General features: G+C 47.3%; 1 protein-coding gene across 1 annotated transcript; it reads left to right on the top strand.

Moving 5' to 3' along the window:
- Positions 1–17,108: 17,108 nt before the first annotated feature.
- Positions 17,109–26,645, top strand: LUZP1 (leucine zipper protein 1; the record flags this gene model as incomplete). Its single annotated transcript, XM_082494130.1, has 3 exons — positions 17,109–20,258; positions 24,951–25,115; positions 26,607–26,645. The coding sequence occupies 3 exons, from the start codon at positions 17,109–17,111 to the stop codon at positions 26,643–26,645; spliced, it is 3,354 nt and encodes a 1,117-aa protein (XP_082350256.1).
- Between the last annotated feature and the right edge of the window lie 489 nt (positions 26,646–27,134).

The raw sequence follows: 27,134 nt of genomic DNA, 5'->3' as shown, positions 1-27,134 counted from the left end.
TCTCTATGTTGTCTCAGTCTCCTTTCTACTCTATTACTCGTGCTGTTAATGAGACTCCTCAACAGACCCAATGGAGGGGTTGTACTAGGAAAACATAAGAGATCACTGTTTGTCATGTTTCTTATATTCTTCCCCCAACAACCATTGCTGGCAATCTTCAGAGGCAGATTTTGGGCTATACAGACCTTTGTCTGACCTCCCACAGGAGTTCTTACCATCTCCCTTTTTTATATTGAAAAGGCTTCTCATTTTCACAGTGACAGTTTCAGAGAGTCCTGGGCTTTCTGGCTCATTGTGGTTTCACCTAGACGTGTGTTTCCCTACTCTGCTTATGGGAATCCATGTGGGAGACTGTCAAAAGCTTTAATGAAGTCAAGATACCTTATGTCTGCTGCTTCTTCAGTTATTCAGTGTGACTCTTATCCAGTTTAACAAGGGTTAAAGTAGTTAGCATTACAGCTATGAATTTGAATATCCCAGTTCTTTCTCCATTTTCACAAACTTATGTTCTTCATACTTCAGACTCTGCCTTCAGCTTGGTTTCAGAGATGAGAACCTCCCTAACCTGGGATCGGTCTCCTTTATCAGAGCTCAGGCTAGTTAGCAGGATTATATGTTGCTCTTGATGATGAGCAGAATCTTGTTCATTGAGGCTGGCACAAAACTACCTGCTTAAAAAAAAAAAAAAAGGCAAATTAAATTGTTAAATAATCTGTTGACAGCTCTGTCTTGGGTTGTGACACGAGACCAGAACATTCTTTCTGTGAAATTACGTGTTGCTGCCTCCTTGCAGGGCCTCCACCTCCAGGCAAGTGTGGAGTCAAAGCCCTTCTGAAACAGCAGACACTGAACAACACGGAAGTGAGCATGAAGCTACCCATGTCCAGCCCCGGACCGTGTATTTGAGTTGTCTAGCCATGCGCAGTCCTGTTGGAATTTAAAACACCCAAGGACAGGAGCAGGTCACCTATGTCACCTTCTGTGTCTGCTTCAGGATCAGAGGATTTACCAGCAGACCTGGATGCTGGGTTTGCTTTGGCTTCACCTTGTAGCTCTGCCCGCCTCCAGGAGTGTGCTGAAGGCTGACGTGTGGATGAGATGAACCCATTCTTTACCCTTACTGTTAAGCTGCACTGTTGTGCAATGTGGGATCCAAGGGTTTTACATCTGGTCGAAGACATAAAGCAAAGCAGAGTTGCTGTTTTTGCCTGGCCTGCTGGAGAGAGCAGAGACCTGTCAATGAAAAGCCACTATCCATGGTTTCCATCTCTGCCATAATCCTTGCTTCACCCAACTCCTGATGCAAATCTAGCAAGATAGATCTTTTCCTTCTTTTATGATTATAAGCTGGACTTTCATACCCAAGGCCATTATGTTTGTCCTGGATCAGACCACAAGTGTATCTAGCCCAGTATTTTTGCAGTGGCTAAGAACAGGGCCCTAGGGAAGAGAGTAGAAACAGGGAAAACCTGTGGTAAGTAGTTCTTGCGTGGTCTCCCAGCCTCCATCACCTTGTGGCACAGGCACTTGCAGAGCTGCATGTGGCTTCTGTGGATTTACTAACCCTCAAAAGGCATCTGTGGAGTTACTTCATCTGTTTGCCCCAAACCCGTGGAAATTTTTAGTGCCCCCAGCATCCTGTGGCACAGTTCAACAGCTTATCTGTGTCATGAGGAGCAGCATCTCTCCTTGTTTGTTGTGATTGCAGAGACAGTGAATATTTGATCCTATCCCTCTTCAAAATATTCATAATTTTATAGATCTGTCATATTCCTCCTGAGTAATTTCATTTTCCACGTTAAATAGTTCTCATTTGTCAGTGATTTCCTCTACAGGAATCATACTTTTGACCATCTTGTTGCGTATCTTTTCTAGCTGGCAGCAGAGGCTGAGATGGGACTAGAATTGCAAACAGCTTTGGAGATGCTGGCACACTGTGGATTCATACAGTGGCAAATTAATGTCTTCTATTTTTTTGTGCTGTACTTATTTCCTAGTAATTCATAGTATTAGACTTGATTTTTAACCACTGTGGAACAATGAGCTGGTATTTTCCTGAGCGGTTGTGGTAAGCTGAAAGCTTGTTATTTTACATGTAAAGTTAGGTCATTTTTTTTTCCATGTCTGTAACTTAATGATGGTCTACACTGAAAGTCACGTGTCATTTCCTTGATGAATGAGACTTGGAAGGTCCTTCCATAGATCTGCAGAGTTAGCCTTTGCCTCTATGACCCTGAGCTCAAGAGTGTCTTCAGCTGCTTTTACTAATGTGGTGGAGGAATCTGTTGTACGGTGGCAGTGAGGGCAGGTCCTGCATTGCTGGTGTTATGTGGGAGCTTCCTCAGGAAGGTGCGAGTTCAGAGCTGAAGTGTAGATCCATGAAGCTTTCTGGAGGTAAACCCATTTCTGCTGAAGTGCTTATGTAGGTGGGAGCTAATAAAACCTCTATTACTGTTCTCCTTAAGAAATGCTCCTGGCAGCTGTGGGCAGTCAGAAGTCTCACTGATGGAGAAATGGTGCCTTCCTCTGCCTCTTCCTTCCTTGTTTCTGTGCTGGTCACTTTCACCCTTGTTTGTACCTTGTACTCCTTTGTGCTGGGACAAACATTTTTCTGTCCACTTTTTCTTACCTTAATGAGGTTAGTTTTAGCTCAGGTAAGTCTTGCGTGAATGCTTGGGATAGGAGCGTGTGAGTGTGCACATCAGGGGGAATATGCAGCTGGGAGTGAGAAGGCATAAGATCCAACTCAGCCAGCGTGTGCTGCTCCAGCAGCTGCAGTGTTAACACAGTTTGGGACATCCCTGAGCAAGCACCAACAAACCCAGCACTCGTTTAAATGGCTGAAGCAGAGCAAAGTGTAGGAATCCAAATTCCAACACAAGCAAGGAAACGTATTTTTATTAGAGCACGGACCTCAGGAAAGACAACTTGTAAACCTTGTGACAAATGGACAGCATAAGAAAGAGGACTTGGGGGAATCCTTGAACAAATACTATCAAAGGGTACTTCCTTGGGTAGACTAGCTCAAAAACCTGGAAAGTGCTAGCTTTTTTCTGGAGCATTATTTCATGGTCTGAGGGCCAGAGAGCCATTGCTGTGGCAACAGATTTTTCAAATGCTACTTTATTTTGGTGGGATGTCCAAAACAATGTTGAAAATAGGCCATGGGACTAGCTGTGCAGCAGTGCATCAAAATACTAGTCAGGGCTGCTGGGGAAGCCCAATAGCAGTGAGCTGGGGTTCAGTGTGATGCCCCATAGCCTTTTTTGGGTGAATCAAACATGCCACTGTGGCTTTTTGGAGTTGTTCCCTGGGACCCTGCACTTCTGGATGATTAGCAGATCTGCTGCTTTCTTCTGAAATACACTTCAAACAATGACAACAACAGCCCTACTGATCCTCGGTAAAAAAAATTGGGGCATGCTAAGGAGCAGGCATTGTCAAGTTGAACATTGGGGATACCAGGGGCTTCTTCGTGGGTGGGGATGAGAGGTGCATCCCGTTGTTCTCTAATTGTGCTTTTGAACAGCACACTGGGAGATGTTAGGTGGTTGTTTTCTGCTTAGTCTCCCCACATGGCATTGCCCTGCAGCCACATTGCTCTTGGCCTCCAGACACTGGCACAGATGTGAAGCATAGCTTCTTTTGGGCCTGTGTGCTTCCTTTTTCCAAAACTCTGCTCTGTCCCAGCATTTGAGATCTGCTGGGAGTTTGCTGAATTGCATTTCTGTGCCAAGGCTGGGCAGGCACCCACACACAGGCTGGTTGCCTGCCTGTCCTTTCATTTCTGTCCAAGGCAGAAAACAGATGGTTCAGTAGCTGCAGTAGTTCAGGGCAGTCAGTAGCTATGGCAACTCCCCAAGCTGTTCTTGTGGCGGGTGTAAGGGAGCTAAAAAGCTTTCATTTTAGCACTTACAAACTTCATTGATTGAGGTCTTCGAGGAAGAAAGTCACAAGAATAACCAGTTTTCTGTGCTACTGCGTCCATGAGCTCATTTTTTTGGGAGGTCTTTTGGAGCAATCCCCATTTTCTGCAGGGTTTGTAAGGATCCACGTGGAAACATCTGAATGGCTGACCCAGGCTTTTAGCCAGAAAAGCTCACAGCAATCAAAGGAGCGTTCCTGCAAAGGAGCTGGCTCGGATGGCCTCCCACCACTCTGGAGAGTGGAGTTTACCCTGTACCCAGTGGGGTGCAGAGAAACAGAATACCCTGTAATTTTCATGCCAACAGGGGTATATCGGTGCCTATGTGGCTCTCAGGTGTAATGCTAGGAAGAATGTGAATCATAGAATCATAGAATGGTTTAGGTTGGAAGGGACCTTGAAGATCATCCAGTTCCAACCGCCCCTGCCATAGACAGGGACACCTCCCACTAGACCAGGTTGCCCAAGGCCACAATCAGCCTGGCCTTGAACACCTCCAGGGGTGGGGCCTCAACAGCTTCTCTGGTCAACCTGTTCCAGTGCCTCACCACCCTCAAAGTAAAAAAATTCTTCCTAATGTTTAATCTAAACCTGCCCTCTTCCAGTTTAAAGCCATTCCCCCTCGTCCTATCACTACACGACCTAGTAAAAAGTCCTTCCCAGCTCTCCTGTAGGTCCCCTTTAGGTACTGGAAGGCCACAATAAGATCTCCCCAGAGCCTTCTCTTCTCCAGGCTGAACAGCTCCAACTCGTTCAGCCTCTCCTCATAGGAGAGGTGCTCCAGCCCTTGGATCAGCCTCGTGGCTCTCCTCTGGACACGCTCCAGCAGGTCCATGTCCTTCTTATGTTGGGTACTCCGGAGCTGGATGCAGTACTACTCCAGGTGGGGGTCTCACGAGAGTGGAGTAGAGGGGCAGAATCACCTCCTTTGACCTGCTGGCCACACTTCTGATGCAGCCCAGGATACAGTTTGCCTTCTGGACTGCGATCACACATTGCTGGCTCATGTCGAGCTTCTCGTCAGTCAGCACACCCAGGTCCTTCTCCTCAGGGCTGCTCTCCAGCCATTCCCTGCCGAGCCTGTATCTGTGCTTGGGCTTGCCGCGACCCAGATGTAGGACCTTGCACTTGGCCTTGTTGAACTGCATGAGGTTGGCTTGGGCCCACCTCTCCAGCCTGTCCAGGTCCCTCTGGCTGGCATAAGTGAAGGTTAAAGCTACCTACACCTAATGAGCAAAGTGATTCAGAGATGGTTATGAGTGGTTGAAGCTGATCTTATTAGGTGTATTGTACCAGGCATGCCTTTCCCAGCTCTGTAGACATTGCTGGACAATAAATTGTGTGGGTTTATGCTTTTGGGTACTTAGCCCATTTGTAGTGTAGCACTTGTCAGACGTGCAGTGTTCTGTCTGACCTGGATAGGAGTTTGGGGCAGGACAATACAAGAGCCCAAAAAGATGGTAAGAACTTTACTGGACGAGAGTAAAGGTTTACCTACCCCATCTCCAGCAATGACTGGAAATGAACTCCCAGGAAGGAGGATAGGGACAGGGGAGCTACGCAATGATGCAGGCCACAGGATTCTCCCAATCTCCAGGTTTTGGCTCAGAGACATGCTGATCTAGGAGTGGGTCCCTATCCCTGTATGTATTAATTTGAGGGATTTTTCTTCCATGAATTTGTCTAGTTGCTGCTTTATGAACCCACAAGGACTTTTAGCTTCCACAACATCTTGCAGCAAGGAGTTCCCCAGTGTAACACAATGTACAAGCAGAAGGAGAGTGCTGAACAGTGAGCTCCACCGGAGATGAGGCAACAGGATGGGAAGAGGGAGTGAAAACACCAGCAGGAACTGGAGCTGATATTACTGTCCCAGCCTTCAGCACAAGCATGACAGAAGAGGTTGGAGGGAATAGAGCTGTGCTCGAAGGGTAATATTTGTGGTGACCAGCAAGTGTAGGAGGCAAGCTTGCTAAAGTGACAATGTGGAAGATGGGTCTGAGAAGAGCTTTTACCATGTGCTAAATATCTGGGGAAGTTTGAGAAGCATTGAGAAGTGATAGGGGAGAGAAAAAAAGGAACAGTGGAGAGGGCACTGTAGGTCAGACCAAGGTATCACAGTATGCTAGGGATTGGAAGGGACCTCAAAAGATCATCTAGTCCAATCCCCCTGTCGGAGCAGGAACACCTAGATGAGGTTGCACAGGAAGGCGTCCAGGCGAGTTTTGAATGTCTCCAGAGAAGGAGACTCCACAACCTCCCTGGGCAGCCCGTTCCAGTGCTCTGTCACCCTCACTGAGAAGAAGTTTCTTCTCAAATTTAAGTGGAACCTCTTGTGTTCCAGCTTGAATCCATTACCCCTTGTCCTATCATTGGTTGCTACTGAGAAGAGCCTGGCTCCATCCTCATGACATTCCCCCTTTATATATTTATAAACGCTAATAAGATCACCCCTCAGTCTCCTCTTCTCCAAACTAAAGAGACCCAGCTCCCTCAGTCTTTCCTCATAAGGGAGATGCTCCACTCCCTTAATCATCTTAGTTGCCCTACGCTGGACTCTCTCCAGCAGCTCTCTGTCCTTCTTGAACTGAGGGGCCCAGAACTGGACACAATATTCCAGATGCGGTCTCACCAGGGCGGAGTAGAGGGCAAGGAGGACCTCTCTCCATCTACTAACCACCCCCCTTCTAATACAGCCCAGGATGCCATTGGCCTTCTTGGCCACAAGGGCACAGTGCTGGCTCATGGTCATCCTGCTGTCCACCAGGACCCCCAGGTCCCTTTCCTCTACACTGCTCTCTAACAGGTAGCTCCCCATCCTATACTGGAACCTGGGGTTGTTTCTGCCCAGATGTAGGACCCTACACTTTCCCTTGTTGTATTTCATTAAGTTATTCCCTGCCCAAATCTCCAGCCTGTCCAAGTCTCTCTGGATGGCAGCACAGCCCTCTGGCGTGTCAGCCACTCCTCCTAGCTTAGTGTCATCAGCAAACTTGCTGATAGTACACTCAATTCCCTCATCTAAATCATTGATGAATATATTGAATAATATGGGCCCCAGTACCGACCCTTGAGGCACTCCACTGGTTACCGGCCTCCAACTGGACTCTGCCCCATTGACTACGACTCTCTGGCTTCTCTCCTTCAGCCAGTTCGCAGTCCACCTAATTATCCGATCATCAGGTGCCTGTGTCCTCAGCATCCTAACTGCACCAGTGGCCAAAAGCAGATGTTGGGGACAAGCATGAGAATAGCTAATATGCAGTATGATTTCCCCTTTTTGCCCGCTTCCAGCGACTTCCTGAGTCATAGAACTTTGTGGTCTTTGCAGTCAATAATCTTTGAAATTTTCTTCCATGAATTTTTCTAATAATTTTCTGGGTCCATATGACCTTATCCTGCAAGTGGTGATTTCCATGGTTTTGCTGCTTGCTCTGAACCTTCCCCACAGTAGTTTCAGCTGATGCCTGTCAGTTACTGTTTTATGGGTGGCAGCAAACATCAACTTTCTCTACTTCTCTCCTGGTTTTTATGGCTCTGTATTAGTACCTCTTTCCCCTATTGGCTATCTCTGTTTCAGGCTGGAGGGGCTGATCCTGGGCAGTCTCCTTACATGCAGTCTTTCTGAGATGGATGAGCCAGAAGCCTGCAGCACTCAATACTGGGCAGTAGTTTTCCTTCCTGGTTTACATTCCTCCTCTAATACTCTGGTTTTTGTATTGCTATTTAACGTTGAACCAATGTCTCCATAAATACTGCAGTATCCCTGAGGAGTCCAAGGCCCCTTTCCTCGAAAGAGGCAACGCTGGAGAATTACAGATAAAAAGCAGTGACAACTGGGTACCAAGTAGACAACAGTAACAGACAAAATGCTGGCCCCGTGGCAGGACAGTTGGGAAACTTCAGTTAGTCTGAGGCTCTCCTGAAGTTTGGATCCTCTGGCTTTCAGCCAGCCCATGGGTGGTTCAGCTCCAGGTGGCACCTTGATGCTAGCACATGTTATAGGAGTGAAGAGAAGTGACAGCCATGGTCCCTGAAGCCCTTGCAATGCTGACCCTGGCAGAGGTGGGAGGGAGGGATGGAGCAGTGAAGGAGGTGGAAGACCTCCATGTCCAATAAGTATTACAAAGGCACCACTGAGCTGGGGCTGCTTTTCCCATGCCATCTGCAGGATGATGCCAAGTTTGTGACTCGTTGGAGAGATGCCTGCATAGTGTTTGTGAAATCAAATGTGACAGTAAAATCTGTTTCTGAGGACAGTACAAGTAGCAGCATGGGACACCGAGTCAGAGAAGAGAAACGTCTTCCTCAGTTTTGATTCCAGTGCAGGATGGGGCATTTTTCTTGAAACACCGTGAAGAAGGCAGAAAGGTAATTCTTAAAGTCTATGATGTGGTAAGGTCCCCAGCTGTCCCACCAACACTTCTGCTTGCCTACAATGCATAAAAATGTATTGCTGAATTCAAAGATAAGGCAAATGTAGAGCTTGTCAAAATAGGTAACTTATCTGCCAGATATCAAAACATGCCTTGTACAGGCAGCAGACAGGAGCAGCATTGCTGAGGGGCTCTGAAAGTATCAATCCGTTCATTTCTGATCAAGAGCTCCAGAGTGTAGGTAACATCTTCCTTGGCATGGGGTTCCCAGGGTAAGGATGCCACCAGCTGCAAGGCTCTGATTGGCACTTGTGCTAGTTAACACCATCGCGTGTTGCTGGAAGGAAGATGCTGCACCTAGTCATTAAATGCTCAGGCCTGGTCTCAGTGAGCCGAGAGTGAGCTCACGAGTCTTTACAGTGCGAGGCAAGCAGTGATTTTGAAAGGGAGCCAAAGGAGAGCGGTAGCAGGTTCGTAGAGAAAAACAAAATCTCTGCTGTGCACAGTAACGTAACGGTGACTGTGTCTGCTCAAACCCTGGTGCTGCTCACAGCATCTGCTGTGAGCAAATGGGAGTAGCTTTATGTTCTGCTTTCACATTGCCCCTGCCAGCTCCATGTAGAGAAATTCCTTTTATAATGCTGGAAGCAGAGCAGCACTGAGAAGGTCAGTGGGTGATCAGAGTGTTGGCATAGGGTTGGCGTGACTCAGTGATGTGCCAGATCCTCTCCTGCATCTACAGAGCCTGCTGCAGTCTTGCACACTTGCTGTAGATGCTATTTGGTGTCTTTGTTTTTGTCTCCTTGAACATTGTGGTCACTGTGGTTATTTTTGGCTGCTGTCTCATTATTTCAGGTCTCTAGTCTAGTATTGTATTAGTCAATATTCAAACCACTTCCAGATTGTTTAGCTTGTTCTGACTTTAAGAATTTCCTCTCCCACTAGATGCAGACATTTCTGAGAGAGTTCATCCCTCAAAGTACAGACATCCCTAAAAGTCACTTGGCATTTTGCCTTTGTGTTCAGTGGGGCCAGAGTGTCCCTTTTTCCACCCTGTGTAAGCAAACACATCATCTGCCTCCCTTCAGCTGCCCCAGGAGGTTGTTAGGTGCCTACAGGTAACATGTGGCGTTGATGACACATAGTGGACTCCAGCTCTTATTTAGTCTGAATATCTTGTTTTGTACACGTTTTTTTCTGGAGTTTTTTTATCCTGTTCCAATGGCTATGTATCATTGTGTGGGGTCAAGAACCAGGTGCTGGAAGGAGCTCATAAAAGGCAAAATCAAATTAAGAAGAACTTTCCTTGTCTCTTTAACTGACTGAAGGCTTTGACCATAGTATCCTCATCTGCTGCAATCTGTGACACCCATGTCCTTTTTCTATATAGATGGCAGAGAAATTTTGCTTTACAAATGAAGAATGACATGCTGGACTCCTCCCAGCCTGTTCCACCCTGGGGCAGGGAAGAAAAATCCCGCTGATGCTCTCACCATGTTGAGCTGTGATAAAAGCATGAATCGTCAGAAGCATTACTGCACTTGAGCATTATATGTTCACACTCCCTTGCATACGTATGCAACACCAAAAAACCTTTAATTAAAACTGCAGATGTATACGCACGTGGGGCAGAATCCAACAAACACACGTAACCTATTCTTCAGGTAGAAAAGCATGCATTAGAACAAGAGCATAGTCTATTCAAATGCCCCCTGACCTGCTTGGCCATCTGGGACCACTAAGAGGAACTCCCTTGCTACCCCAGGTTTTGCTGATGTATGTCTCCAGAGCTGTCCTTATGCCTGAAGTGACTGTCAGCCTCCTAATGCAATTTGAATAGTCTGGAGACCTGCATTGCCTAAGGCTCCCTTTCCCCAGGTGTGTATAAACACTCCCAGCATTGTGCTCAGTGCAAAAATACAGTTCCCACGGGTATTCTGAGCAATAATTTAGCAGAAAACGGAACAGGGAGGATCTAAGCTCACCCCAGCATTTGGAGAGGTGGAGGGTGTAGCACCAGGTTTACGCCCCATCCACATGGGCAATAGCCCCACTCTGCTCGTCCCCTGAAACTAGACCACCTGTCACATGAGGAATGCAAAACTCTTAACCTGTGTGGATTTGACAGTACAGAGGACCCCACGGATTCCAACTACAATGGGCCAAAATGCTATTCTTATCTCTGACTATAGCTGTGTTTGAATCGATTGATTTTCTATTGCCTGTGATGAGTGCTGCTCTCCAGGGTCTACTGGAAACCCCTACAGCTTCAAGGGCAAAAGAAGAAATGAATAAAAAGTGGCTGTAGGCCAAGGCATTAATAATTCTCATTAATCTTTAGGATTAGGTAAGGCTGAAACTTAACATACATGAGGTGATATTACCCTTTTGATGATGGGTACTGTGGAAGACCAGCAGTGCTGTCAATGGGGGCCCAGGCTCCCCCAACCTGGGGGATATTCCATTATCAGCATAAAAGCGCAAGCAAAAAGATAAACCCCCAAAGATTAAGTGCAAAATGTGTCCGTGAGAGATAGCAGAGTGTTCTAGCACTCAAGAAACATGCGTGGCAGCTGGCAGCATTTTTATCTTGGCATAGCAGAGAGCACAGTAGGAGTGGGTGCCAACAGTTATTCCCACATGGGTGTGTTGGGGACATCCTGAAACTCGGAGCTTGTGGGACTCTTACCAACAACCAAATCAGGGCAAGGAACACGACATGTTGGGTAAGGTGCTTCTGCGCATCTGGAGAGGAGCAGCGTCACAGTTCTAAGGACTTCTGGCAGAGATTATCTGTGTAGGTCTCAAATAGTAGTCATTTAATTGCTGTTCCTGAAATAAAAGATGGTTATCTCCCAATTCATAAAGTGTTTCAGCTAGCACAAATATTTCTAGCTAGAGGTTTTTTGCCTCCATGCACAGCTGTGAACTGACTCTGTTTTGTGCAAACAAGACAATATAGCCCCATCAGAAGGTTATATCCAATGATGCTGCTAAAGAAATGTTTTCATAAAACTAGATAATGATAAGCAAAACTGAGCGTGTAGAAAAAAATAAATTTAAGAATGTGAAGGGTAATTCAGAGTTATGAAAGTACTCTAGTAAATGTCCTGAATACCAAATTCTCACAGGTGTTAAACAGGATGCTGTGGTCAAAACCACACAGAGTCAAAAGAGCCCTGAAAGACAATCGGTACTAAACGGGGAGAGGATGCAATTGATAATGATAAATATAAATAAAGTTAGGAGATATGCATATTTGCTGAGGAAGACCAGAAAACCCAATGACAAATCCATGGGGAAAAGTAGAATCAGAATGAGTCATTTAAATAGTGAATCCTGGTAAATTCACTGCAGTGAATCAATTAAATGGTATGCCATGTTTCTCTTGTGAAATTGGGTTTGGGCTTAATGTGAGCTTAATAAATGTGGGCTTAATAAAGAACCTTTTAGATCAGACAAAATCTTTTCTCCCTGTAGGTATTTACTGGCTGCATATTTTGACTTGATATTTGCTTTGAATAACAGGTAGTTTGAGATTCCCCAGGATTCCTGTGTGTCTCATTGGAAGGGCATTTTTTCAATAACTTCAATTCAAACAGATGCTATTGTGGCTCTTGGTTTAATGCAGGATTGCCCTTGTTGTTCAGGTGAAATCAGTGAGTTTTAAAGGGTAAAAAAGCACTCATGACTACTTTTCTGAGCTTTCCCAAAACTTTCCTCAGCTTTTCTCAAACTTTCTACTTGCGTTTTTGATGCATGGCCCCTGGAGAGAGAGGAGCATCATTCCCAGGGGAGACAACTACCATCCAGATATCTGTGCCTGAGCCTATGTCTAGGTTCCCTTTGTCATCAGCGGGCAGAGTATGATCCCTCAAAGGGTGATTCCTCTCCTCCTGTGGAAAGTCCTGTCTCCCTGGGAAGGTCAGATGAAGACACTGAAGCGTCTTTTTCTCTTTGAATCTAGAAGACTCAAGAGCAGTTTGTAGGTGTCTCTTGCTCTGTGTCACTACTTAAGCAAGATGAGATGCGTCAGACTTGGGTGTATAAATACACAATCCAGTACTGCCTACAAAATAATGTCATTGCTACTGTCATACTTTTACTCGGTATTTCCTGCTGATACAGCCAAGAGAGTCTGCCTCTGAGCTGCAGCTGTACATCAGCTGCTTCTGTAGATAAGATTTCTGCTGTGACCATTTAAGCCTTTTCAGTGTTTCCAGGATACAGTCCTTCAGAGTCTTTGAACTCACTTTATCAGTGACTCAGATGGCTCTGGTTAACTGAACTGTCCTTATTATATTTGCCACTGCGTCAGTTTTTTGCTATTTCGGAAAATTATCATCCTCTTTTCTTCCTGTTTTTTGGTTTGGTTTTTTTTTTTTCTAAAAATGTAAAATAGGGCTAGGATGAGAACTGCTCACTTTCCAAAAACAGAGAGCGAGAAATCTGAAGTCCATACATCCATGTCAGATTGTTCAGTACCTTTACAAGCTCAGGAAGTTATTGCCTTACCAGATTTATTTAACAAATCCTGTTTAAGCATCCCCCAACAATATTAACTAGCATTAATAATAGTCCCAGTGTTTGAATCCTGCACCATTCCTTCTGATATTTTGATATCAGTGATAGACTAGAGAAGAACAGTCATGAACAGCCAGAGTAATTTGGGTTGGAAGTACCCCTGGAGGTCTCTGGAACAAGCCCTCACTCAAAGCATAACCAGCTTAAAGCCGCCACGACATCTAAGATAATATTTTACATTGCCTGATTCCCCTCAGTCTTATAAATGTGCACATTACTTTTAATACTAATTTATTTAGGCTGTGATTCCAAGCACTGGGTTAGTTCTGGCTATGCCAAGAGGGCCTTCTGCTAGAAGACTTCTCATGGATGCTTTCTCTCAATGTATTTGTTTGTAGAAGATGTTGCTTTGCATCTCCTTCTCCTTATTAAGCTAAGCAGATTGAACCTCTTTCATCTCTTGCAGTAAATCATGTCAGCTGGGGAGGTATTGGGGAGTTCCAGGGCTGCCTCTGGTAGAGCTCTGAGTACCTCCATGGATGGAGGTTCCACAGCTTCTCTGGGACCCTGTGCCAGTATTTGACCAGTCTCACAATGGCGGGGGGGAAGTCCTAATATCTACTTGGAATTGTTCTTCTTGCAGCTTCTTTCACTGTGTGCCTCAGAGAAGAACCAGACTCTGTCTTCTCTACACACTCCCGTTTGGTAGCTGCAAGCAGCAAAAGGTCTTTGCTTTCTCTTCTTCAGGCTGAGTAAACCCAGATCCTTCAGTGTCTCCTTGTACATCCACTGCTCCAGCCCATGGCCATCCTGGTGGCCTCTGCTGGTCTCTTAGCCCAGTACGTCTGTGTCTTTCTTGTACTGGGAAGTCCCAAATTACATGTTGCACTCTAGATGTGGCCTTGTGAGAGCCAAACAGAGAGGAAGGATCACCTCCCTCGACCTCCTGGCTGCACACTTGCTGATGCAGCCTGGTCTATGGTTGGCCTTCTGTAGCCAGAAGGATGCACTGCTGACCGGTGTTCAACTTTTCGTTCTCCCAAACTCCCCAGATTCTTTCCTGTGAAGCTGCTTTATGACCACCATCTCTAGCCTGTCCCAGTGCCACAGGAGCAGGACTCGGACTTCATTTTGCTGAGGCTGCTGTCCACCCCTTTCTCCAGCCTGTCAAGGTCCCTCTGAGTAGCAGCCCTGCCCTCCAGCGTATCAGCCATGATTCTCCCCACCTCCCAGTTTAGTATCGTCCATGAACTTGCTGAGACCATGCTGCATCCCATCATCTCTGTCATTAATAAAGACATTAAACATCATCAGCCCCTGAGGGACACCACTAGTAATTCATTCATGCAGTTAATTACTGAGTTCAATTTTCTGCTTCATTTGAGGATTTGAGGGTTTCCTCCTAAATCAGGTTCTCCTCTGGGCCTCTGAGCCAGCCTCTGAGCGGCCTCTGACATCCACAGAGGAGATCAGTGACTCAGTCCCAACATCCCTCTCCTGCTCTTTATGACCCATGAGCTGTGACAATGTAACCAGGGGGTCTAAATCCTGACTCATGGCCCACACTGAGCTCTTCACCAAGCGTTATCTTTGTGCAGACACAAAGGCACGTTATTAGCCATGGTCCAGACTCTGTAGAAACCAACTTTACGAGTGTGGTTTGGTGGAGCAACAAGACGAGTGGCTCACCAGCAGTGCTGTGGCCCTTCCCAGGGATCTGTGCCCATAACCCCCTTCATTCCTGCTGGAGAATGCATTGGACCACACCACATCACCTCCTGGGGCAATTGTTTCTTCTATCTGCAGAAGCCTGTTGTCTTCAAGGCAAGGTCACCTTCTGCACCTAGTTGCTCACTGAGCTTGAGCCTTTACTGGCTTCTATGGTGGGGCTTCCCTAGGGTGCTGAGTGTAGGCAGGGAGAAGGCCTACTCTATCCAGGTGCCAGCTGATGCTGCAGGAATATTTGGGATGTAGAAGGAGAGGGAGGAAAGGGAAGAGCGGCCCCTCTGCCTCACCCCTCTGCCCTGTGGCGGTAGCTCTCCATTTCTCACCTCTTCCCACAAAGGGGGCTGTGGGACTGGTCCCACTGGCAGAGCTTGCTGAGCCACCATGGTCTCTGTAGTGAGGAGCCTGTTGCTTGGGAGCCAGAGCCACCCCGCTCCTGGCTGGTGCGATGCTCGCAGGCCACACACAGCCCTCTCCCCTGAGCTCTGCAGAACCAACGTGCAGGAGCTGCGGCCTGGACCCAGCGCTGCGCGCCGACCCTGCTGTGCCCTGCCTGCGTCAGGATCCGCCAGCTGTGTCTGGGGACGAGCTCTCGCTTCCCAACCAGTGGCCGACGCCAGGTTAACCATTAACTCCCTGCTCCGAGGCCTGCTGGGGACAGGGCGTTGTTTTTGGAGCACTGTGCAGCTGCTAGCTTTGGCCTTTGCTGTGACGCTGTGGTGACGTTTCTTGACGGGGATCCTGCCGGGGCTTGCACAGCCAGGAGTTCCTGTCTGCAGGCAGCCGCACAGCAGGGCCGTGGTCTGCATGGCCTTTATGGTCTGTGGGCAGCACGAGGGAGGGTGGCCCAGGAGTGGGACGTGGGCATGGTGGTGAGGGAGGGGACAGGCATGCAGCCAAGGCCAGGCGCACCACTGCGCACGGGGTGCTGAGGTTCCTCTCCGGGTGCACGTTGCGGTGTTCCTTTTTGCTCTCACGCCTGAGGTGCATGAGACCAAGCAAACAGGTTGGTGATGCCCCCCAGAGTGCAGGAGATCCCTGGGGAGAGGGGTTGCAGGGTGCCTGGTGTGCACCCAGTGCCTGCTGTGCATGGTGGCTGCCTGTTGGCAGCCTGGGCCCCCTGCCCGGCAGGAAATGAATCACCTTCAGTCAAAGGCTTTGCGTTGGTGCGCTGCAGTCTCCCTTACCAGCGCTGTCTCCTCCCCACATCCTGCTCTTCACTTCTTGGCGCTGTGAAATAGGAAACTCCTGAGTGTTTCCTCTGCAGGGACCTCCACACAAATGCTAGAGGCCAAGTCCTGCTTCAAGGCAGACAGCCAGCGCAAGGGTGCAGGTCAAAGAGCTGCAGTGTCGTGTGTGTCTGTGTCTGTGTCCCCCTCCCCCCAGTCCTCCCCCCCCCAAGTCTGCAGTAGCCCTTGCACACCATGGGGACATGCCTCAGGCCCAGGACAGAACGATGCTAACGCTGAACGCCAAAGGGGGACTTCAGATCCTCCCAGCAGCCATTCTGGCCTGCTTACGTCCCCCCCCGCTACTCCTTGCCAAGCACAGAGGGGCTGTTTAAAAAAAGCCCTGACACCTCTGAGCTGGGAAGAGAGCTACATTAGTGCGTCAGAGTGTGCCCATGTGTTATAATTGCTGCTCATTGTCAGCTGAAGCAAGGAGGAGAGGCATAATCGTTCCCAACTGCTCATCTCCTGGGTGGGCGAGTGGGTGGCAGCCGAGGGCAATGACAGCTTTTGAAACAGCACAGCGAAACTTGAAACGCCATTGGCATAGCGTACTTGGAATGTGACTACAACCCAGGTGAAGATTTCTGCTGAGCAGTCCATGCTCCAGGAGAAATACTGGCAGCAATAGGCAGTGCTGACTGGCAGCAGCTCTCACACCCTCCATCTGCGAACCAGGTCAGGGGAGGGGGCTCACCCCCTCCTCAATGGCCACCAAATGGCTGGGGGTTGCATTTTCTAGTTTCCAGGTCTTGTTTATAGTTCCTGAATCTTAATCTCTGAGGTGTCTTCAGGAGACTGGTGCAGTGCTGAAAAGAGAGGTGTCTGCTGGGTGGGCACGTCCATGTACGGGGACCTGAGGGCTGCACGTACCTAAACCTCCGCAGCCAAAGAACTTGCACATAGGCAGCTTGTGCAGCCTGTTGAGCACTGGGGTGAGGGTCCACCGGTTGTACACACACCGCCTGCGTAGACCAGCAGAGGAGGGCCCTGCCTTCCCTCAGCTCTTGAGAACAAGCTATTTTTGGAAACCCTGTATAACCAAAGTAAATGGACTGTAGCTCCTCTCTGCAGTTTCATTTCCCCTAATTTAGCACTCAGAAATGTGTTTAATTAAAAAGTTACTCATATAAACATTTGTAGTTTAACTTATACAGTGAGACTATTTATATTCTGAGCTCTTATATTGATTTTAAGCATTTTTTTCTTTCAGGGTGAGATTGCCTCTGTTCAGAGAAACGGTAACATACCAGGAATACACAAGGTGTTAAAGACCACACCATTCACGCAGACCAAGCAAAGCTTTCACCTAAAAAAATAAAAACAAACATGGCAGAATTTACAGGTTACAAGGAAACCTCAAATCGGCACTTACGATTCAAACTGCAGAGTCTTAGTCGCCGCCTTGATGAACTGGAGGAAGCAACCAAAAATCTGCAGAAAGCAGAGGATGAGCTGCTTGACCTCCAGGACAAAGTTATCCAGGCAGAAGGCAGCAACTCCAGCATGCTGGCTGACATTGAAGCACTGCGGAAAAGAGTGCTGAAGATCGAAGGCAAGGATGAAGAAATAAGGAAGGCTGAAGAGCTTTGCCGGTTAATGAAAGAAAAACTTGAAGAGGAAGAGAGCCTGACCCGAGAGCTGAAGTCAGAAATCGAACACCTTCAGAGGAGAATGGCAGAGCTGGAGAAGCTGGAGGAGGCCTTTGGCAGGAGTAAGAATGACTGTACGCAGTTGTGTCTTAGCCTCAATGAAGAAAAGAACTTGACCAAAAAGATATCTACAGAATTAGAAATACTTAGAGTGAAAGTGAAAGAACTGGAAGCATCTGAGGACAGGCTGGATAAAACTGAGCAGAGCTTAACAGGCGAGTTAGAAAAACTGAAATCCTTAGCACTGAGCTTTATCACTGAAAGAAAACATTTTAATGAAAGAGAAAAGCAGAATGAAAAAATAATCCAGGAGCTAACTCAGAAACTAGAACAAAACAATAAAATAAATAGGGCAGATCAAACTAGAAATGCATCCAACTTGCTAGAAAGGTCATCAAATAATCTCCTGGACAGAAATGATTTGAGAATTGAAGATGACTTGACTTCTGCATTGCCCTCTAAGGAGACCAGGAGGAAGGGAAGTGTGGATTACCTGAAACATGTAGAAAATGAAACAAGGAATAAATCTGAAAACCAAAAGAATAAAAACCAGGAAGACAACAAAGTGAAAGATCTCACCCAAGAAATTGAGAAACTCAAAACTCAGATCAAACGTTTTGAATCTTTAGAAGAAGAACTTAAAAAAATGAGAGCCAAAAACAATGACCTGCAAGACAGTTACTTAAGTGAACAGAATAAAAACAAACTCTTAACAGGTCAGCTAGAAGAAATAAAAATGCAAATAAAGAAACAGAAGGATCTGGAGAATGGAGAGGTCGAAAATGAAGATACAAGCTTTTCTAGTAGAGGAAAACATGACAGGCCTAAATACAGAGGTGTCACAGCTGATTTGACAGCTGCCAAGCACAAGCCAAGGGAGCTCTCACCCCAGCAGCGCCGGGAAAGAGCAAGGAACAGAGATTTCTCTGTCAGTAATGACAGCTACAGCCACAGTGGTAAGCAGGTCCCCAGTCCAAGCTTAATGAACAGAAAAGCAGGAAAAGCATCTGGTGCATCTGCCCTTTCAGACACTGCTGTGACAGATACAAAAAGACTGGAAGAGAAATCCACTTTTTCTTCTGGTCAGAAGGAAGGCTGCATCATGCAGAATGAGGGGAAGAGATCAAAAGAGCAGCCATCTGTCCTCAGCCGATATCCTCCTGCTGCACAGGAGCAGAAATCTTGGAAATCACCATCCAAACCTGTTGCTGATGCAGGGCTGAGATCCAAGGTTGAAAAGCCATCTCAGGTGCTCCGTGGCAACAGTCAAACCAGTGCTGATGCACGCGATGAAAAGTCAAGCAAAGGAGAATCAGTGGCTTCTTTGGCTGAGAAACTGAAAACAAGTCAGGCAGAAGTCAGTGACTGCTCAGGGAACATGCTACTCGCCAGGGGTAGTCACACCTCTTCCAACGGTACAGCTTCGGCGTACAGGTACCATGTCTCCTCCCATGTGTCGGCCTCAGACTCCACTGGCTCTAAAGCAGACGCGGTGAATGCTTTTACTGCATCACACAAACAGCCCTTGGAGGGGAGGACTAAAAGAGCAATAATCTCCCAGGGAAAAGAATTCACAAACACATCTCCTGAAAGTACGAAGCCTTCAACACTAACAAAGCACTCCCATCACTCCAGGAGTCAGGAAGACATTCTGCAGATTCTCACAGGTCTTGATAAAGAAGACAAGGAGCAGTATTCAGCTTCAGCGACAGATCATGTAAACGCTGGTTTAAAAACGGACTCCAAAACCATCCAGAGCAACCAGGAAAAACTTAACTCAGATGAAGAATGGGGAAGAAGCAAAAAACCAACCATTCAGTCAGATTTTGAGACGAGAAAGAAAGTTGGTTCCAAGCAGTTCTCCAATTCCAGGGGAGTTTTTAGAGCATCACTTTTTGAAAATGACAAAAACACTGTAAATGATGAAGAGTCCACAAAGTGTATAAAGCCATCAGATGCCAGCACCGGAGAATTTAAATCCAGAAGGTCGTTCAGCCCAAGAGAAGCTTTGAGATCAAAAGCTGTCATTAAACCTGCAATTGTTGAAAAGGATATGAAGGCAGTCATGGGAGGGACTGTTTCAGAGGCAGAGTCAGAAAAACAGAAGTCTGTTTTTAAAATGGTAACAAATAAAATGACAAGTAGCATCACAATCTTCCCTTCTGAGCCAGCAGCTCCAAGGACCAGTGCAGATATAGCAGCAAAGGAAAGGCATGTTGCCACCAGCAACATCAGAGTTGCTCCAAGTGAGCCTTCACCAGTAACAAACAATCTCCCCACACCCTTTGAGATATCAGTTAATAAAAGTGCTCTGAAATTACCTGAGACGGACAAAATTGGAGAGGCAGCACCGAGAAGTAAAGCAGAAACAGTGGTCTCCAGAAGCAGCATTATGATAAAGACTTCTGAACTCACAGAGAGGAACAGTGAGCTGCCTTCAGAGACAATCAGCTGGAAGAGCCATGGCTCTTCAGACACAGCTTCATCTGAAACAAAACATGTCACTGTGAGAAGTTCCTGGAGAACAAGACAAGGCTTACATTCCCTGGAGGACTCTCAAACCAAAGTGGGGAAAAGTGCAGCTTCCAGTACTACAAACATGTGTCGGTCCTCAGTGGACCTCTCAGAAGTGGAAGGGAACAGTACAAGAACAAACTTATTGGAGCAGACCTCAGCAAGGCCCAGTGCCACGGCTAATTCCTGGACTGCCCCTGAACTGGGGTCCCGAAGGACCAAAAGTAACTTAAGTGCATCTGAACTGCTAACATGCAGGAGCTATGCAAGTGATCCTACAGCGGCTTCTGCTTGGCATCGGACCACGCTATCTGTAAGTATCCTATGTTAAACACACTTGTCTTTCAGTTGCTGTTGTTTTCCAAGTTGTCTGTTAGCTGTAGGGTGCATAATTTGAAATTCTTACAGTTTATTTCCTGAAGTGCTGCCCTCTTCCAGCTCCTGCTATCTTCGGTGGAGCATCTCATATGTGAAGTACCTGATTTAGACTTCTTGAAACTAGATCCATCTGCCTGGGTCTTGTAATCCCATATGAATAACTATATAGCAGCATTTGGTCTTGCCAAGATCAGAGAAGACATAGTCACAGCTTATGTAGGACATGGTATGCTTTGCAGAGTGGCTTTGCATGGCATTGTCAATTTGGAGTAGTAATGAAAAAATGATGGAAATGAGCAGATTTTGATAGGGTTGTGCCTCAGGTAGAGCTCTAATGGCAGCTGTAGAGATATAGCTCCTTTTGGTGAGCTGCATGGTTTCCCCATGTGGAACCAGAGCTCAGAGCTAGACTAGAAATGCTTCCCGGGCATCTTCTAAACAGGTGAATGGTAGCTGGTTATGCAGGGCTGCTCCCTTCTTGGTCTGGGTCAATATGCCACCTGAAAAGAAGCAAGAGCCACAGGGATGGCTGTGCTCTTTTCCTGTTCCTTTGGCTGGTACCTGTGAAGGGAGTCCTTCAAAGCAGGGCTGACACACGCAGACTTGAGCTATACTTCCCACCGGAGATGCAGGCTCCAGCATATTTCAAGTGAGCTCACTGGCACTGAGTGCCCTTCCAGTCCATTAAACCATATGCTGGTTCCTGCTGGAGCTCCTGCCTCTGCTCTTAGAGCTGCTGTGAGCACCCGCTGCCATTGCCAGTCTCCAGGAGGAGCCACCTGAGTAATCTGACAGGGCTTGTGGCAGAGGGGACAGATTCATAACCAAATTACTCTGGCATTGACAAAGATGAGGTTGTGAAGATGTGAAAGGAGTTTTACATTTGCAAAACTTCTGTTCCACTTCTCTGGCAATGAGAAATACAGAAGAATTTGCACCGTTGCTTTGCAGATTCTGTTGCTTGGTGTTACAAAGTGCAGGTTGGCCTTCCAGCTACATTTGGACACCTAGTATACATCAGGGACCTAAGGCACGATGTCTGACATTCATCAGCACCAGTGAACAACCTAAATTCTCTGTATTGAAGGGGACGCATCACCCAGACACCGTGCTTGAAGCAGGTGATGGAAATCATGGGGACAAGGGTGTGTGCACCCCTGCTTCTGTCCCACTGGTAGCGTGGGAAGTTCCAAGCCAAGATCATCTCCCTGGCTGGGGCCACTCGTGGGTCACTGGCAGTCTGTACCTCTCTTTCATGAATCCAGGCAGAACTGACATGACTGAGGTTGTCCTTTTGCATAATGGCAACTTATGTGATTGGGAAAGGGGAGGTCCATCCCTGGGTCTCCCTTTATCCCAGGAGTTTGAATTCACAGCACTCTCACGGCTGGGGAGTTCTCCACTTGCAGCTGTGCTCACAGGTGGTCAGTCATGGAGCCCTAAAGAGTGGGCTCTCAGATATTTCTTTCCCATCTTCCCCCTAGCAGTTCACCCAGGGCTGAGTGTAGCTCTGCAGAACATTCTGCAGGTAGTCTCAAGGTCACTGTCAGATCAAATTTGCTAGCTATGCAGTGTGCCAACAACAGCAGGTGAAGTGAACCTGACCTCTGCATGGTCATCCTGGGTATCCCTGATGAATTAGCTGGCTTAGCCCTGCCCATATCTGCAGTGACAAGCAGTCAGGAAAGCGATTCCGTGGTTAGTTCACACAGGACTGTTGAGTATTCAGTTAGGTATCTCTCTGCATCATACTTAAAAATAAAATCACCTTGATGTCAAATAGTCACAAATCTGAATTCTTGGTCATAAACTAAGTATAGTTTTAGCTTGTAAATGAGGAGCATCAAGTTACCCTGAAAGACTGCAGATACTCAGATATACCAAATTTCATGTATTTGGGCAGCTCAAATTACTGCATATGCCCTTGAAAAAAACCCAAGGTATCTGCCTTTGAAGGGCATCTTCAGGCTTATGTGTCATATCACAAGCAGTCTGCTTCTGCTGGGATTTGTGTTTCAGTTAAAGATGTAGTTATTTCTCTGGCAGAAGGCTTGGCACCGATCTGTGCTAACTTTGCACATTCAGCTTTCCTGTGAAGGCATCACTGTCACCTCTTCATAGCTCCACTTCCCAAAGTTGAGATTGCCTTAAGAATCCTATTTGGGAAACACCGGGGCTGTGCTGGTTTTGCCAATATACATCTTACTCTCCTCCATGAAATACTCATGATGTCTGACCATTTGCTGCAGCAAAGCCAGAGCCTAAAGCAAGCTGGAAGCTCGGCCCCTGCCTTTTATCCCGTCCCTCAGGACAGACCCAAACTGAGCACTTGGAAATAATTCTTGCAGCCACGGCACAAGGTGTAATTTCAGCCTTCTGGTTTTGTACCGCTGATGTAGGCAAATGTCCCTAATGAAGCTACAGGAGGTATCAGCAGCTTTTAGCAATACCTGTGCTACAGAAGCAGCAGCTCTTTGGAGCTCTGCTTTGGGAGACCGTGAAAGCAATAGGTGGTGATGGATGGATGTTGCAGCCTGAGGACCAGCTCCCTCTAGTGCTTGCAGCCAGCCTTCCTCGGGCTCCTATAAAAGACATGAGGAGATGCAAGACCTCAAGCAGTCATTCTGCTGGGCTTTGTGTTTCAGGTAATGAAATTTGTGTTTCTCTGGTGTGATGTTTGACTGCTGAAAATTTGCAATGCCTGACTTAGTCCAAAGGCACGGGCAGGCAGCGAGCAAAGGAGCAGGCAGCAAGGCAAGAAGAATGCATTTAATTTATTTTTCTTGTGCCTGTGACATTAATATGACTGGAGCTGGGCTGTGTGCTGCATAAGTTAGGTAAAAACCTAAAGTGAAGCTATGTGTACCTTCTTATAGTGGGTGGGTCTCATGGAAAAGTCTCACTGACAGTAGCCACGGATGTGCTGCCTCTCACCCCTTCTCTCCTCTGCTTAGGGATTAATAGGAAGTGCACCATTTCACCCTGGCTGATGCTGCATAAGCTTCTACTTAAGCAGCCAGCCATGCCACATCACTGTTTTCATCTTTCCTTGGACCTCAGTAACCTTGTCCAAGGGTTCTGTTCTGTTTTGTGCGAATCCTAGGGGGTCACAGTCTGTTCAGAGCAGCTTCCCAGGCACTTGTTGGTGACCAGCTGATTGTCCTTTGGGGTGCCATCACCTTCTGCAGTGCCGTGGAGCATGCTGAGCTCCACACAGACCCGGCTCTGGTACGGTACCAGGAGGTGCTAGTCTGTACCACCAACACATGAGGGGTGGCCATCCTTACAGCCCTGGCTCATCTTTTTACCTGCAAAACTCTCTAAGACCAGTGTATCTGGGTTGATAGTCATAAATTCATGCTGCATGACAGCAGAGACAGGACTGACACTGTCAGATGCCCAAGGGGATGGAGCACCTATATGCTCACCCAGTGGTGTCATCTCTAAAGACGACTACTGTATCAGAAGTAGAGAGATGCCTATCTCTTGCTAAGCTGTCCAGGTCCATCAAGATGACTGCCAATCATTAAGTTAAAATTATCACCTCACTTTTATGAGCAGCCTGGCCCACCATGGTTATCTCTGGTCCCTGTGTTGTGGCTGTTCACCCATGTGCTGCTGCTGCTGCTCATGTCTCACTTCTGTTGTAGGGCTTGGATCACAAGAGTGCAGTGTTTGCTGGATGTCATCTACAGCAGGGCCAGCTCAGGGCAGATTGTTTGCCCATCCAGACCCACCAGACGTCACAGCTTCTTTCTGAGAGCCCATCAAAGCCTGGTGTCCATCTCAGAGATGCTTTTCTGCCAGGCATGGGGGCTGCTCCCTCTCCCTTCCCTGCTCTCTCTTATGCCACAGGGCAGGGACGAAATTTGTTCCACTAGTGCCTGCAGCCCCTTCCCAGGGCTGCGTACTGCATGTTTCAGCAAACATGATGCCATCCCCAAAGCAAGCAGAGCTGTTAAAGCCTTCAGTAGTGCAGTGCAGCTGTTGCTACTTTGCCCAGTAGCTAATTACGTTATTGCAATTCTGAGTTCAACATTGTAATGATTTGTTTTGTTTCTGATGTTGACGTGATGGTGCTTAAAGTGTGCTGGAGGTTTTCCAGCAAACAACAGCAAAAGCACTGCCATCTTCCCGGGGAGCTGGAGGGTGACAGGGACTCCTCACCCCTTTGACTCACAGCAGGGTGCAGCCCCAGTAAAAGATGGGTACCCCAACCAGCACTAAGGCAGACCGTAGGCACCTGAATCCCTGCATATGATCCCATAAATGTCTCTGCAGACGTTCAAGAGAACATTTTCTGCTGCCATTAGTCCCTCGTAGACACAAGCACTCTGGGCCCAGCGAGCCACACAGGCTAAGCACAGATTTGTGCATGGGTTACTCATCTGAACAGAAGACTCTGCACCCATAACTTGAGTTAAAATACTGGATGGTTTAAAAAAAAAAAAGTCTTTATGAAATAAAGATTCGTAAGTGAGGACATGCCAGAGCTGTCCTGGTGGCCCTTGCGAAATGGACTCAAGCCAGCACCTTGCACTGCAAACCCAGGACCAAAACCCCAGAGCAATTCCAGACCTCTTCATAGTCTCTGAGTCCCAGCCCTCTTTTATTTTCCTTCACACAGGATGAAAGCAAAGATTTTGTGCCCAGTTCCAGAAGAAAACAATACGGCTCTTCTGAGTACCTCTCACAGGTTGACACACCAGGGAAAAGGCCAGCCACTAAGATGGAGCTGCAGGATCCCAAATCCAACCCAAATGCTCCACCAGGTCTCCAAGCAGAGGAGCAGGTACGTGAGTTCAAGGACCACCCAGAAAAGAGTTACAAGGCAAGAAGCCAATATCTGAACTGACCTCCCAGTAACATAACTCAGAGAACTTGTCCAAATGAATGTAAACCTTTTAGGAGAAATCCAGTCTTAAATTAGCACTGCCCAGAGGTGGAGTGTCTACTGTATTGCCTCGGTAAATTATTCTTATTGCCTGTACTAGTAAAATGTACTACCTTGTTTTTTTGTCCTGAACTTGTTTCAGCTAGCTTTATGGCTAAAAACTTTCTCCAGGGAATAAGAGGCACTGCATTTAGTCATTCCCTGGCACACATTAGACAATCAGGGATGGAAAAAACATTGGAGAGACAAAATCAGAGCCCCTGACTTTCCTGCTTCAGCTGGCTGCTGTACTACTGGGGTGCTTGTTTGCTGCTACATACCTGCTGCTCTGCCTCCTAAAACACATCTTTCTGGATACATAAAGAAGTGGACCATGGCCCATGTTATAGTGACCATGGCTTATTGTCTGAAATATGAAAAAAATGTATTCCAGCCTCTTCACAGGGGACTCCCTTCAGAGGCGGTAGAGGTCCAGGCAGCCTTTAATTTTTAGGTGCACAGCTACACTTCTGTCCGTACAAAGGACTTCCTTTTTCTCCTGCCATTCCCTCTTTGCCTGTGCAGCTTCCCAGAGCAAAGTGCATCTTTCCATTTATGGATCACCCACAGCAGGAAAAATCTTAATACCTCAAACCTGCTGTCAGTGTATCTTACTGGATGTGCACAGGAGTTGCTTAGTCTTGATGTGAGAGCAGCAGGACTGCAGCGAGGCAGCTGAGTGCCCTACGTAGTCATACCTCTTTGTGAAGTTGCACAAAATTAAGAGTGCAGAGGGACATGGTCCCAGCTGAGCTTTGCAGACTGGCATTTAGAGACAGGTAGAGAGCAGTGAACTGACACTGTCCCTGTTAGTAGCTGAGGAAGGGGACTCCACAGTGATGCTCTGTGTGGTCACTGAGAGGTGTCACCCGCAGTGACATGCATCTGGCCAGATGGAGACTCCTTTACCTGAGGCTCTGCTGTGCTTCCTTGTCTGCACAGCAGCAAATAAAAACTTGGGTAAAGTCAGGTGGCCATAACATATACATCATTTGGATCTGTTGTCTTGCCCAGACCTCCACCGACTGTAACAGGAGCATGAACACAGATTAATACATTAGATCAGCTCCATCTTTTCTGTGCTGTCAGGTGTTGCACATCTCGCTTGCCAGATCCACATGCCAGGTGCGGAAGTGGGTGCTGGGTCATTCTGCTTTTAAATGCTGACAGAGCCTGTATCTTCAAATCATCCTGTCACTACCCTCCCCTGCCCCATTGGGCAGGCATCCTGATGGGCTTTGGGATGGCTGCCTAAAGGCAATCGTGATACTCTTCCTCAGAGCAAAACTGCTGCCAGAGGCAGCTGCAGGCCCTGGCCAGTCTGTGATGCTGTGGGGTTGTCTTTTACAGGGTGCTTCCCGTGCCTGCCGGACAACATCTCGGAGATGAGTTGTATTCCCTTCCACTCAATGAACACAATGCACAGTGGAGCAAGAGGCAGGATAATACCAAGTTCACGGGCGTCACACCTGTTTGTAGCCTCTCCAGAGGCTTCAGCTAGCCTGAAACCAGTTTTCTAATGCAATTTGCAAGGTACAGGAGCTTTACCAGTGAATTCTTTTTCTTCATTGCTGAAGAGGCAGCTGCAGAGACTTTGCTCAGGGGACTCCCACTTCTCATCTCTGTACCTGCAATCTTAATCTCCTTCATAGGATGATAGATCTGTCTCCGTATGGAAACCTTGACTGCATAGCCACTCTGAACGATGGTACTCCCTGGACAAGAGAGAACTGCTTGTTAATCATTTGCATTTACACAAGATCCCAGAAGTATCCCTGTGACTATGATCCACCAGCCCATGACAGCTATCCTACACGGCTCCACAACTGAAACTTTTCAGTTCCTAGGGAGCATTTGCATTCTCCTAATACAACCTTG

Source organism: Vanellus vanellus (assembly GCF_965231255.1).
Source record: "Vanellus vanellus genome assembly, chromosome: 22".
In the NCBI taxonomy this organism is placed as follows: Eukaryota; Metazoa; Chordata; class Aves; order Charadriiformes; family Charadriidae; genus Vanellus; species Vanellus vanellus.
Note: the sequence above shows the minus strand (reverse complement) of the source record. Positions and strands in the feature narration are given on the sequence as shown.